At 38.1% G+C, this 12,897-nt stretch overlaps 1 protein-coding gene across 3 annotated transcripts in view; it reads left to right on the top strand.

Annotated features, from left to right (window-relative positions):
- The window catches only part of CERKL (ceramide kinase like), a 130,319-nt gene that overhangs the window by 110,222 nt on the left and 7,200 nt on the right, over positions 1-12,897 (top strand). For 2 of the 3 annotated variants that reach the window (XM_021075444.1, XM_021075442.1), the window contains 6 exons: positions 2,441-2,598; positions 8,207-8,281; positions 9,049-9,226; positions 9,306-9,365; positions 10,123-10,145; positions 10,242-10,350. In XM_021075444.1, coding sequence (XP_020931103.1) covers positions 2,441-2,598; positions 8,207-8,281; positions 9,049-9,226; positions 9,306-9,365; positions 10,123-10,145; positions 10,242-10,350 — 603 coding nt within the window. The remainder of the gene's footprint in view (positions 1-2,440; positions 2,599-8,206; positions 8,282-9,048; positions 9,227-9,305; positions 9,366-10,122; positions 10,146-10,241; positions 10,351-12,897) is intronic. The other variant, XM_021075443.1, reaches the window with a different exon arrangement.

The raw sequence follows: 12,897 nt of genomic DNA, 5'->3' as shown, positions 1-12,897 counted from the left end.
ATCTGTAAATTGGGGGTAAAAGCATCTATTGGGGACAGTTATTGTTTAAATAAGATAATACATACAGGATGCCAAAAACAGTGTCTGGTACATAGTAATTACTAAATCTTACTTTATTGTTATAATTATCATTTGTTAAGAGTTTTGAAATATTTAACACAGAAGGTGTTGGGACAAAATTGAAAATTGTGGCAGGGCTTTTTCACAGAAAGGCCATTTCTACTAACTCAAGCAGTGAGTTAACATGTACACAATACTGTGACTAGGTCCAATTGTTGCCATACTATGTGGAAGAGGCACCTTCTTTGTGCCAAGTTGGATGCTGCACTTTATGTGCTCCTTTTATGGGCCACACACACCTTAGCAGGTAGACAGTAACTGGGAGTTACAATTAAGTTCGTAGAACGTTTGGAAATCTGCTCATAGATCTGGTCTTGGAAATCATACAGATAAGAAAATTGAGAGAACACTGTAAACCAGCTATAATGGAAAAAAATAAAAATCATAAAAAGAAGAGATTCAAACCAAACTTTGGCTTCCCTATTTGTAAAGATGATGCTAATGCCTACTTTACAAAATTCTGAGAATTTGATAGAAAAGAGCCAATGTATTATCTGATACGAAGTTGGCTCTCAGTAGATAGAATCACTTTTCTCTGAATCAGTGGTCACACTCCTGTCCCCTGGAATCAGTTTAGATGTAAAATAATAACCCTAGGCCCAAATGACTTGGGTCACACCTCATATCCTGAAGTCTTTCTAATCACGATGACCTGGAACACTTAGGTTATGTGTCGCCATAGTGCTGAACCTCCACCAGGTGCTGGGGCTGGATGGAAGGCTGAGGGCAAGGTAGAGGGAGTTGATGGAAAAAGTATTCCCAGCCTCTGGATGTACCAACTTCTTTAGCTTCCTTAACTTAGGGAGCTAGTTACCACTGCTGATTATGGCCCATAGGCTGTTTTGTTTGGTATGTAGAGCTTTTAAATATATTGAACACTAGTATTTATAAATTAGGAAATTCACCCCACCTCAGGATCTGTGGCTTGCCTCTAAAAATCAGAAGATGTGGTCTTGTAAGCCTGCCTGCTAGGTGCTGCTGGAGCTGCATCTCTCCTGCATTGAGCAGACTCTTCCACCCCAGCTGGGCCTTGAAGGCCTTGGGTTGTGACACCTGCTCTCAGTAACACAAGATCTTTTCCTTGTGGGTAAATGGATGTAGTTTGATACTTAAGGTTGTTTTGCATCTTTTACATACAGATGATTATGACAAAACTTCTCATATCTTACACGACTTTCATAGATTCCCATCCCCACCACTCCTACCTATTGTGAGGTGTTAAAAAGAATATTAGCAGGAGTTCCCATTTTGGCTCAGTAGTAACGAATTCAACTAGTATCCATGAGGATTCGGGTTCAATCCTCATCCTCACTGAGTGGGTTAAGGATCTGACATTGCCATGAGCTTGATGTAGGTCACAGATGTGGCTCAGATCCTGAGTGGCTGTGGCATAGGTTGGCAGCTGTAGCTCCTATCTGACTCTGACTGTGGGTTCAGCCCTAAAAAAGCAAAACATATATATATATATTTGCAGTACTGACTAGGGTCAGAGGGTAGTAACACTCATTTTAAAAGTGCCATATTACAGTAATGTACAGGAGATGAAAGCCAGTTCATGTTTTCTTTTTATTTTTTTGTCTTTTGTTTAGGGCCACCCCCATGGCATATGGAGGGTCCCAGGCTAGGGGTCTAATGAGAGCTGTAGCCACCGATCTACGCCACAGACACAGCAACACCAGATCTGAGCTGCCATCTGTGACCTACACCACAGCTCACGGCAACGCCAGATCCTTGACCCGCTGAGCGAAGCCAGGCATGGACCCTGAAACCTCATGGTTCCTAGCCAGATTTGTTTCTGCTGTGCCACAATGGGAACTACCCAGCTCAGGTTCTCAATTACCATTCATATACTAATGATAATTAGCAGATCCTTAAATTAAAACTTCATATTTGACATGAATTTTATTGCTATCTGTCTTTTCAGAGCTATATTGAAAATTAGCAGGATTTTTTATGACTTTTGCTTGTGTTAGTTAAAGTAATTGCCATCACTAGTATTAACATAAACAAAATGAGGAGAATATGCTTTAGGATATTAACAGAGCAAAATTCAGGTCAGATGTGAATTAACATGTTTAAGTGTCTTCCCGCCTCTTAACCCATATTACAAATATTTTGTGTATGGGCTTTCATCTAGGTATGATGTTTGTGAAGTAAACTTTATCAGTGCAGTGCTAATGTCTTCTCATCCACTGACACATTTTAAAATGTTCGAAGGTGTGCATGAGGAAATACACAAAATATAGATGATGAATATTGTGGAGTATAAATTTTACAAATGATTACCAGTTATTTTGATGTTTTATGTTCTTTTACTTAGTTTCTTCTTTTCTAGTGTTGTCTGTGTTGGGGGAGATGGATTTGCCAGTGAAGTGGCCCATGCTTTGCTTCTTAGAGCCCAGAAGAACTCCCGGGTGGAGACAGACCTCATCCTGACTCCCGTGCGGGCACAGCTTCCACTTGGTGTGATACCAGCAGGCAAGGGAGGGGCCGTGGATCTGCTAACTGGGACTTCTCCCGCATCTTTCCTTGTATTACCTCCTTACCTAGATAGTGTCACACAGCATTAAAGACACATACTTTTAGTCTGAAAGACCCATCCTTGGCATCTCCACTAGCAACTGCGAGACTTTGGCCAAGTTATTTGATTTCTTTGAGCCTTGTTTTTCTAATCTATGAAAGAGAGCTAACATGCATGATATTCATGTCATGACAAGGGTATTACAGTATTAAATCAGACAGTTTGTGTGTAGGGTTTAATACATAGTAAAGCAGGCAATCGATGGAACCACTTTTTCTCTCTTCCCATATAAAGATCCAATGACCACACAGTCCCAGATAGGAAATTTCAAAACCAGGCCCCTCTAGTGAAGCTGCTTATAATTTCATGTGAAGTAAGATGTGGTACCTCAACTCCCCTAATTGAAGTATAAACAGATAATCTCCAGAATGCCAAGAGGATTCGTTCTGACTGCTGTATCCCTTGCAGCTAGAACAGAATGTGACACAGTGAATACTCAATAAAGTGAATGTGATGAAGACATTATAGACTAAGTATCACTTGAATTGGACCTAGAAATAGGTTGGTTTCGCAAAAAAAAAAAAAAAAAAAAAAAAAAAAAAAAAAGAAATAGGTTGGATCTGGCCTGAAAGATGGGAATTTGAGTTAATTTCTTGGCTGCAAAAATAGTAAATGGCAAGGCAAAATCCAGGAATGTTGAGGGATAGAAAACAGCCATTCATTGGGTGGTATTGGGTCAGAATAGGAGCTCCTGGATGCCATGGAAAGGGCTCTGAATGTAGTAGGTAAAGATTTGGAGCTTCAGAGTAGGGGGGAAGACCACTGGGAGCCTGTTCTAGGAGGATTCCTGACTAGGGGAAGGGAGTAAAAGAAGGTCAGGGCCAGAGAGAGCAGTTCAGAAACACTGGGATACAAAAACGATGAAAGCGTTTTTTTCAGGTTTGTTATAAGAGTTGTTCCTCCCGAATTATTATTGAAACAAACAGTAGTGAGGGAAAGTGATTAAGTGATTATTTCTTTTGTCTCTCTCTCTCTTTTTTAATTTTTAGCTGCACTCACAGCATGTGGAAGTTCCCAGGCCAGGGATTGTAACCCAAGCCACTGCAGTCAGATTCCTTCTTCTTCTTTTTAAAATTTTTTTTCTTTTTAGGGCCGCACCCATGACATATGGAAGTTCCCAGACTAGGGGTCAAGTCGGAGCTAAAGCTGCCAGCTTACACCACAGCCACATCAACACCAGATCCGAGCCATGTCTGCAACCTATGCCAAAGCTCACAGCAACCTGGATTTTCAACCCACTGAGCAAGGCCAGGGACCAAACCTGAGTTCTCATGGTTACTGGTCAGGTTTGTTACCACTGAGCCACAACAGGAACTCCCTGCAGTTGGATTCTTAACCCCATGCACCACAGTGAGAACTCCTTTTCATTTTAATACATCATATATTATCTCTACAAGAAAATCAGAAATAATTACAGCTGACCCTTGAAACCTCAGGGGTTAATCCACCTATAGTTTGCAATTGCCCCTTCTTTCCTCTGCATCTTCAAATTCAACCAGCCGGGGACTGGAAAGTACTATAGTATTTACCACTGAAAAATATCTACCTCCAAGTGGATCCTCTTAGTTAAAATCCATGTTGTTCAAGGGTCAACTGTATTCTTTTCTGTAAAAATAGAAAACAATGCACATGGTCGAAAATATAAATGTTCTATCCATTTGATAACCATCATTTAGTATGGAATTCAGTATATTTAGTATTGTTAATTGACAAAGAGCAAAGGATACACCAATGCCCTTTTAGGGTAAAAAAGTCTTTCATAAAAACAAGAATTTAAAAGAGGGATAATTCAGATATATCCTGATAGTTGTAAAATCTATTGAGAAAAATCTGTGAGAAAACCCTTCAGGTCAAAGAGAACAAAATGTATCAACTCAAGAAGATGCATTTGAGGGTCACACTGACTTTTCCATGTCATTTTAGTAGTGCTGTCTATAGTGGTGGAGCTCTCCTCGCATTTTCTTCCATGCAAAGTGGATGTGCATAGGTCATTCTTCTCCTCCTTGGTACTTACACTCCTGAGGTCATTCATTAACTGATGTGCATCAAAACTGGAAAGATAGGTGTCCCTACAGGTGTGCACTTGACAGCAAATGAATACTAGCTTGAAAACTGGTGATCATTCTTACCTTTTAATATGTAACTCAGATTATCTAGAGAAATGGTATTGCATTTTATTATCATTATACTTTTAAAGCATATCTCTGATTTTGAAAGCATTTTCTAGATACAGTGCATATGTAGAAATGCTATTTGAATACATTTTGTTTAGAAGATACAGCCTATTGCCAAAACTTCAGCGGTTGTATAGGAGCTCCAGCTTATGGATTCTGTCTAGTAGTAAGAGGAAGTCCTGTGCAGAATGTATTTAATATGAGGGCTCTAGGTCTGGTCAGTGCTTTGGCAGAGAATGGAAATAAGGGCTAGGCAGGAAGTTTCTAAGCTGAATGCAAAAGACAGTCTGCCTTTGAAGCCATTTGCCTCCTGGAGAGAGACACCCAGGGGGAGACTGTTTAGTAAATTACTCCACTGAGCCAACAGACTAAGCTGCTGAATTATGGTTAGACTCAGATGGATCAGATGTGGGGAAGCCTGTGTTTGAACTGTTGGCCATTAGCAATGGTGTTTGTTGCTATGGGAACTGGTGCTAAGGAACTATACAGAGATTCCGATTAAAGGGATGAGGGGAGGATAGAGAAAAAAGCCAGAGAGGACATAAAAATAAAAAAGCAATCCAGTTGTTGTAAAACAAGCCTCTGTCCCCATACTGATGACAGAGAGCCATATATTCCTATAGAATTCACATAAATTCATTTTCCAATTAATTTGAGGAGAATAAAATATTGCCAAGGGACTGTTAATTTCTGATATTTCAGGCAAAGAACCAAAGTGTAGGTGCAGTTTTCATGAGAATTTTAGATATGCTTGACTAGGAAGTCATTACATCACATTTATCTGTTTGAATGTAGGAGACATTAATGGCCTTATGAATATTCATGATGTCTGGTTAATTAAGTTAATTGTTCTGTAGAAGTGCTTCTACTTCCAAGGACAATTTTTTTTTTTCTCTTTTTCTTTTTGCCTCTGTAGTTTCTGCCTGGTTTTTCCACCAGTCATGCTTTACATGAGCTGCTACTTCTGTCCTTACTCATGGGAGTAAGGACATTTTAGCAGGTTTGGGGAGGTGGTGCTGAGCAAAGTTGCTGGTTGTGTTAAGAAAACTAACTTTTCAGGCTAATTAAGATGTTTACCTTGAGGTAGAACATTTATAGCTTTTGTGAGAATGCTAAAATTATATCGTTTTTATTTATGTGAGCAGCATGTTCTTCTGGCATGTAGATATCTTTTTGGATGGCTCACATTTGGTTTTAGGAACTTGTACTCTTTTAGATTATTCAGACAAAAATATGGAGCAATCTATAGTTTTATAATTTTGCCTCTACTTTTCTTCATGAATTTGCCTTTTTAATTTAGAGTGTAAAAAATGTTCTTAGGGATTAAGGTACATGTTAAACAGAGTAGAAGATGACTAAAATGGTTTTCTGACTTCTGGTCAGGCCTATCCTCACTGCCAAGTGCAATGGAATTAAAAGTTGCAAAGCCTGAGAAGACATAAAAATAAAAAAAAGCAATTTATAGCATTCTAAAATGATTGGTGCTTGGGGATACTTAGCATCATTCTAACTCACAGGAAGTAAATGGTCTTTATTTTCTTGAGTCATGACATGTGTCATTCTCTATTGCACCTGACAACATTACATTATGTTTTTTAATAGTCTTTCTAGAGCAATGCTTTTATGGATACTCCTAATTAACCATGGTAATGGAGGGAATGTGTTTCATGGAATACTGTAATCCATAGATAATCCTAAATATCTCACTCTAATTATGTGGCCTCCTCCAAAACCTCTACCATAAATCTGATTGGAAGCAAAATAGATTGGTTTGTTTTTGCTTACCCTCCATAACAGGTTAATTAGCAATTAGATGGCCAAAGGGCAGCCTGTAGAGGGTCAAAGGATAATTGGAAAGGCCTTTATAATTGACTGCTTGTAAAGATCCACGGAGGAACAGTTTCTGGACCACTTGTTCTCAGACTTTAGGACACAGGCAAACCACCTGGAGAACTTTCTAAGACATGGGCTCCCAGGCCCCATTCCCAGACATGCCTCTTCCATGGGATGGAGGCGAAACCCAGAAATTTGCTCCTTTAACATGATCCCAGGTGCTGATCCTTGAACCATAGGTTCTGGAGGATGCCTTTCCATACACATAACTGAGAATCTTACAAAATGTGGACTATGGCTTGTTAGGTCTGGAGTGGGGCCTGAGATTCAAACTGTAATAAACACTGAGGTGTGGCCACTGCTGCTGGACAATGAAGCTTCTGAGTAAGAAGGGTCAGAACATAAACTACCATTTGAAGAATCAGTTAAAACCAGTTGACCAGATAGGTTCATGTGGACATTTCTTTGCATGGGTATCACTAGAGGTCTGGAAATCATTCATGCTTAGATAAGTATCTCATGATGATTATTGTTTTAATGTCTTTCCTGAAAATAGCCAGGTTCCCTTAGCTTCTCTCACTGAGCAACCCAAGCACACATCAGTTCAAAGGGATACAAATGGAAGGGATTATGTATGCCCACACAGGGAAGTTCCTAATTAGCAAATCCAGGAGACTAGCCTTTGCCTTGACAGTTCTAGAATACAATACATCCAGGCTTGCCCAGCTCTTAGCAGTTTCTGGACTTAAATCAAGAAAAATTGTAGCTTAATTTTAAATTCTTTTTAACTCCGGGGAAGGGCAGGGGCTAGCTGGTATTTTCCCCTTCAAAAGCAGGCCTTTACCCCAAGATCTCAGCCACACACAAATGTTATGGGAGCCTGATGTGAGAGCTCTCTCTCTCTCTCTCTGTATGCTGCTGAGGAAAATCCATGTGGATCTTAAATTATCCCAGTGATTGTAGAAATCAGAAATACTATGGCCAATATCATGGATTTAAATGTTTTCTTCATATAGGATTCCATTTTTCAATACCCATTGGGTTGAGAGCTTTAAAATGTACTCAAAGAGTGTTTTTTGTACTTTTTTCTTAGTTATTATTTGGCTTTTTAAAAATTTATGTATTTATGCATTTGTCTCTGCTTTCCAGAGCCATCCTTCTGCTGTTGGTGCTCATTTTCGTAAAGAAGTTAGACACCTTTTCATTAAAGTTGGATGGAGCAGACTTTGATATAGCTGGCATTTTTTTTTTCAGGTAGAAAATAGACATCCATGAAGGAAGAAGCTGTGAGCAAGTAGATACCATAAATTGTTTCCTAATTTTTAAGTTACTTAAATAATTCAGTAACCCTTTGATGTATACCTATGATGTAAATAAGAACTTATAAACTTCCATTTAAGTTTTCATTTGAACAGTATGTGGTGACATCTCTATAAAGAGCAAATGATTAATTTAGAATGTTTGCTACACTGATCATGTTTTAAAATTGCTTTGACAGGATCTACTAATGTATTGGCACATTCTCTCCATGGAATCCCTCACGTGGTAACTGCAACTTTGCACATTATAATGGGTAAGAATTCTTCCAAAGAATTTGTGCTTTATAAGGAAGCTTCTATTTATAAAAGGAAGGCTATTTTATTTCTGTCAAACTTGTCTAAGTTTCTTTGCCTCTCAAAACTGAGAAATGTTTGACTAAAAACCAAATCAGCAAAGCTTCACCATTTGAACTACTTATCTTTTCAGAATATAGGTGTTATAACGAGAAGTAAGTGAAGTTCTGTTATAGTTTTGATAGAAAAAAATATAATGATATTCAAGATCACAATTTAATAGCCAGGTCAAGAAAATCCATGCATAATGTTTAAATATGTAAGATACTGTTTGTACCAAAACTCTAGGAATAGTTATTAAAAGGAAAAAAAAAAAAAGGACAAGAAAAAAAATTCAGCCAGTGTACTTCCAATAGAACTTTTGTTATCTCAACTGATGTAAAGCATATAAGCTCAAATAAATGCAATGCAAAACTACTGTTATCTGAGTTTACCTCGCACACATACTTCAACTTCTTTAACCATGTTTTATTTAAAATAGCAGTAAGCCACAAACTTTACTGCTTTGTGTTTCTTCTCTTAATACCTGAAAAAGTTACAAATGGCAATTGCAGCAGTTGTAGGTAAAGAGAGTTGAAGAGAAAGCAAAATATTTATTATGGTAGAAAGTAGCCTTACATTTTCTTCTTCTTCTCTAAGTAAATAAATATGCTCCACCATATTTGCCATTTTGACAACTGGCTCTACTGTATTTGCTGACTGACTAATATTCAATGTAATATTCAAGGGCATATACAACCGGTTGATGTCTGCACCTTTAGCACCACTGGCAAGTTTATTCGCTTTGGGTTCTCAGCCATGTTTGGCTTTGGTGGAAGAGCTTTGGCCCTGGCAGAGAAATACCGATGGATGTCCCCTAACCAACGGATGGATTTTGCTATCATTAAGACACTGGCAAAACTTAAGTAAATCTTTTTTTCTTAAATCCATGATTTCTTATCTCAGAGTCAATGACTGCTAATAACACATTTTGTTTTGTTTTAGACCAGAGGACTGTGAAATATCATTTTTACCATTTAATAGCTCTCAGGATTTAGAAGAAAGGTAAGTTAAAAGCTCAGAATAAAACATGCATCTATACCTTTTTTAAAAGCATAAAACAGTTTTTTTTTTCCGTTTTTGTTTTTTAATGGCCACACTTGCAGCATGTGGAAGTTTTCAGTCCAGGGACTGAATCTGAGCCAAAGCTGTGACCTATGCTGCAGCTACAGCAACACTGGATCCTTTAACTCACTGAACTGGGCTGGGTAAAACAGCTTGATATAAATAATTTGTTAGACTTGTGATCTTTGGTTTTTACTCTCATATTAGTGAAGAATATAGAATCATGGAGTCCTACAGATTCTATTAGGGCATGTAATTTGGCACCTTTCTTCAAAACAACTATTCACCCCATCATCCATTCATCCATCCATCCGTCCATACATACATACATCTACTTATCCATCCATCTATCCATCCAACTGCTATTTATGGGATGCCTGATGTACACCAGATACTTTTGGATACAATGAGCCTAAACACAGACAAACATAATCAATAGTATCTACCCTCATGAGAATTTCTGGTGTGGCAAGAAAATAATATTCAAAGCCACACAAAGTAAGTGCTGTAGTGTTTAAAAAAAAAATTGAAAACCATTGTCTGATGAATCAACAAATAATGCAGTAACAGAATTGTTCACATATTTTTACTTACTGTCTAATGTATATAATGTTGGGTTCTCCAATCTTCTCATGATTAATAAATGCTAATTTTTTTGTATGATGTGTTTTTGTTTCTTTGTTTTGTTTTCTCTTAGGGCAGAGGGATCTCCCAAATCTGGTGAGTCTGAAATTATCTCCTTGGGAACTGAGCCAGGCTCTATTGATATTTTTGCTCTGGTGAGGGAATGTAACTGATCCCTTCCATTGCCTTTAGACTATAATGATAAGTGGCAAATGATCCAGGGTCGGTTCTTGAATGTCAGCATTATGGCAATTCCGTGCCTATGTTCAGTGGCACCTAGAGGCTTGGCACCTAATACCAGGTTAGTAAGAATTTTTATCGAATCTTTGATACTTCTCTATAAACCAAATTTATCTATCAGAATACCCTGCTAACTCTTGGCTGTCTAGATTATTATCAAGAGGTAGTCTCTCTTTGACTGTATAATATTAGCAACTGTAAAGGATTTTTCATCAGAGTAGGCTTAGACAACTGTTATACTGGAAAAATTATCAGAAAGTTACTCAGAATTTTTAGTATGACTGAAGTTTTATTGACATGATTTTATTGTGTTATTTTATGTCAACTTTGATTGCTTTATTATGTTTATTTAGCAGTCACTGAGAACATTATGTTTAATTCTGTTGTTTCTTAGGGGGTTTCTTCTTCCAGTTTTAGTGCAGATATAACCATCCATAGCATGAAGATTGTGTGTGTGTGTTGCCTTTAATCAGAGGAAACATTTTATTTTAGTGTGAATAGTGGTGCATATGAACTACTGCCCACATTTTCATGAGATATTTTATGTATCATTTTATCCACAAGCTTCAGGTATTCCATTGCTCTCACATCCTTTTCATGTAGTTGTCCGTTATTGGGCTGAAAATACTTCTCTCACATTCCTATAGAGCATAGAGGAAGGGGTCTTAAATGGTGTATAGTATCATCACATCTAGATTGTCCCCAGAAATGGAATCAAAGAATGGCTTATGTACATACTCTGGCACTTTATAACATGATTTTCATGTTATGATTTATAACATGATTTTCATGTTATGATTTTCATGTCATATAACATGATTTCATGATTAGTTTCAATTCCCCCACATATTATTTAACCAGAAGTATTAACAATTGGCATAGGAACCAATTTCAAATGTTTTCCTTGGCAATTGATATGAAGGTAAGAAAGAGGGAAATACCCAAAGTTAGAGAAGAAGAGAAACTGAAAATCAAATGTCAGGGTCCTCACTAATTATCTCCAATGCTGATGCTTGAAAGGAGTATTTTGAAGCTTGTGTGATTTAGAAATGGAGCCTGATTGCCTCCTCCCCATACCCTCAGAAATCCTAATGTAGTTGCCCCCATGAAAAGGGAAGACCTGGCTAGCTGACTAGGGCCATGGTCTCCAGGACTTGATGCAGTGCTGCTCTAACCTCGTGCTAACTCTGACCCTCATATTTGCTCAAAGACCTTCACAGGAGGTGATCTTGCTCTCCTGGGAGCAGTGGACTCATGCCTCCTTAAAAGCTGCTCCAGACATTTTGCAGCTGGCCTGGCATCTGCTGCTTACTCTCTGGGTTTAATCAGCATTGATGAACTTTTCAGAGAAGGATGATTTCTTCTGTGGATTATGGAAGTTCCTATTGTGGTGCAGTGGAAATGAATCCAACGAGTATCCATGAGTATGGATACTAGTCAGTCCCTGACCTCGCTCAGTGGGTCGAGGATCCAGCATTGCCATGAGCTGTGGAGTAGGTCACAGATGTGGCTTGGATCCCATGTTGCTGTGGCATAGGCTGGCAGCTGCAGCTCTGATTTGATCCCTAGCTTGGGAACTTCCGTATGGCACAGGTGCGGCCCCAAAAAGCAAAAAACAAAACAAAACAAAAAACACAAAAAAACCTTCTTCTGTGGATTGTAATCAAACATGCTGGTTTTGCAAAGGAGTGAGCCCAGGTGACCAAGATATTCATAAATTTGTCTTTTGAATAATTCAGGAAAATGGTACAGGAGTTTCAGCTTTCAGCTTTATTTTTTTCACAAGAAAGTATTAGTTACTTCACATACCTCTGAGCAAATTGCTGATCAGAACTAATATTTTTCTGTTCGAGTTTTTCTAAGATAAAATGCATTTATACATGAAAAATATTTAGAACAATGCCAGGCACATAGCTAGCGTGTGTTCCAATTACTAAGTACTGAAAGGTAGACATATGAAATGCTTCTCATGTTTACCAGTAAAAGTTAAGTAACTGACAAAACAGTCAAGGACAGGTAAGACATAAATGTTCCATAACTATTTATTTCCAGTTGGGAAGAGGTGGCATGATGGGTAAAAGGAACACTGAACCTTGCATTAAGAGTTCTGGTTCCAGTGATCATTTTGTTTTTCTCTGTCTTTGAAACAATTACTTAGTCTTGGGGGCTTCTTTTTCTTTTACATAAATTGAGTGAATGACTGGTTAACCTCCAAAGCCCCTTACAGCTCTCACCTGACCTTCCATGTGATTTAAAGTGCTCTTTTTTATGTCATTGTTGTTGTTCTTGGAATAACTTTATATTTGCACTGAAATTGAGCCTAGAAGTCATTTGCACGTATTTCTGCAAACTGCCTTCTGAAACTAGACGCATCTGTGAGTGGCTTTTTTGCACTAAATCACACCTCTAAATTTGCAGTCTCTTAGATTGAACTGAACGGTTATGCAAGATTAAAATGTGCAGTCATTTAACTGAACATGTGTGGTAGCATTTGTTCACTCCAGTTCACCCATCCAAGGGCCACTTTGATTTATCTGGTTTCCTATGTCACTAGACCTGCCCATAAATAAATATCTAAACCACACTGTAGATTTTAAAGAGTGTTGAA

Source organism: Sus scrofa, chromosome 15, assembly GCF_000003025.6.
Source record: "Sus scrofa isolate TJ Tabasco breed Duroc chromosome 15, Sscrofa11.1, whole genome shotgun sequence".
Lineage (NCBI taxonomy): Eukaryota > Metazoa > Chordata > Mammalia > Artiodactyla > Suidae > Sus > Sus scrofa.
The sequence above is the reverse complement of the archived record's forward strand: the minus strand, read 5'-3'. Positions and strand labels throughout refer to the sequence as shown.